Here is a 1,361-nt window from a genome sequence, read left to right as displayed (position 1 = left end):
TTTTTTTTTATATTTGAACCAGTCATGTAATTTTTCATATTAATATATATAATTACGATTAAAAAATAGGAAAATAAATGTTAAAAAATCATCAATTTATTTCAAGGCAAATGAAATCTATGAATAATTAAATATATTTTTTAATTTCTTAAAAATTAAATCTAATAAATTTATATCTTGAGAGAGAGAGAGAGCGAGAGAGGGAGATTTCATGGATACATTCTCCTCCCCCTTCATCTTCTTCGATGGCGGCAAGGTGGCGCAGAGTCCATCTTCTGCTAAAAGCAGAGACTCCGAGGCGGCAAAAAAACAATGTGAGAAGCTTTCTCTCTCCTCTCCGGAAAATAGTTTTCAAAAGCTTTTACTCTCCAGCTCTCTCTCTCCTCCTCCTCACCGCCCTTCTTATTTTAGCAATTTCTGTTAACCGAACTTTCCCAATTCCGGCCCTATTCTCCCATCTTCTCTTCTAAAAATATATAATCCATCGCATATTCGTCCAATTTTCTACGATTTTGCATCTTTCGAGGACACATAATTTTGCCTTTCCGATTCTTTTCCATTAAATTTATCATGCTTTCTTGTGGCTGTTGGTCGTTTTCCCCCTTCCCAATGGTGCGAGGGGGAATTCGGAACAATTTACAGTGAAATCTATTGTTCAATTAGGGTTACATCGAAGAAAATGAGTTGCTTCTCTTGTGTAAGCTCCCGCCACAGGGAGCTTAGAAAGCGGATGGGTTCCAGGATTGCGAGCTCTGCACTTGCTCGTTCATCATCCTTATCTCACATTGTTGATAAATTGGGTAAAAACAAAATTGAGTGAGGAAATGGTTAATTTGTGCGAATTTCTTTTCGAATATTTGAGCTTGGTTTGGGTTGGTTTGTTGTTGCAGAGAATGAAGCGAATCGTTTATCCCCAAAAGGGGAGAAATCAAATGGTGCCCGCAGTTTTACCTTGGAACAACTTGCAGCAGCTACAAAGAACTTTAGGGAGACCAATCTGATTGGAGAAGGTGGCTTTGGGAGGGTTTTTAAGGGGGTTCTTGAGAATAACGAGGCAATTTTTCACCATTTTGTCTATTGTTTTCATTGAAATTGCATGGTTAATATATGGGGTTTTATTCTTAATGGATTGTTTCTGCTGTTTTTTGAACTTTTGATTAATAGGTTGTGGCAATCAAGCAGCTTAATCGAGATGGGCTTCAGGGGAGCAATGAATTTCTTGTGGAGGTTCTGATGTTAACAATGCTGCATCATCCCAATCTTGTCAGCTTAATCGGCTACTGTGCAGAGGGATGTGAGAGGCTCTTGGTTTATGAGTACATGTCTCATGGAAGCTTGGATGATCACTTGTTCTGTAAGCA

The 1,361-nt window shown here is 38.4% G+C and overlaps 1 protein-coding gene across 1 annotated transcript; it reads left to right on the top strand.

Moving 5' to 3' along the window:
- Positions 1-201: 201 nt before the first annotated feature.
- On the top strand, positions 202-1,354 carry LOC110035069 (probable serine/threonine-protein kinase PBL21; the record flags this gene model as incomplete). Its single annotated transcript, XM_020739310.1, has 4 exons — positions 202-314; positions 702-800; positions 891-1,054; positions 1,165-1,354. Coding segments are annotated over exons 1-4 (556 nt in total), but the record flags the coding sequence as incomplete, so codon positions are not given.
- Positions 1,355-1,361: the final 7 nt, after the last annotated feature.

The sequence above is a fragment of the Phalaenopsis equestris genome, unplaced genomic scaffold (assembly GCF_001263595.1).
Source record: "Phalaenopsis equestris unplaced genomic scaffold, ASM126359v1 Scaffold195787, whole genome shotgun sequence".
Classification (NCBI taxonomy): Eukaryota; Viridiplantae; Streptophyta; class Magnoliopsida; order Asparagales; family Orchidaceae; genus Phalaenopsis; species Phalaenopsis equestris.
This window is presented reverse-complemented; position numbering and strand designations above follow the sequence as displayed.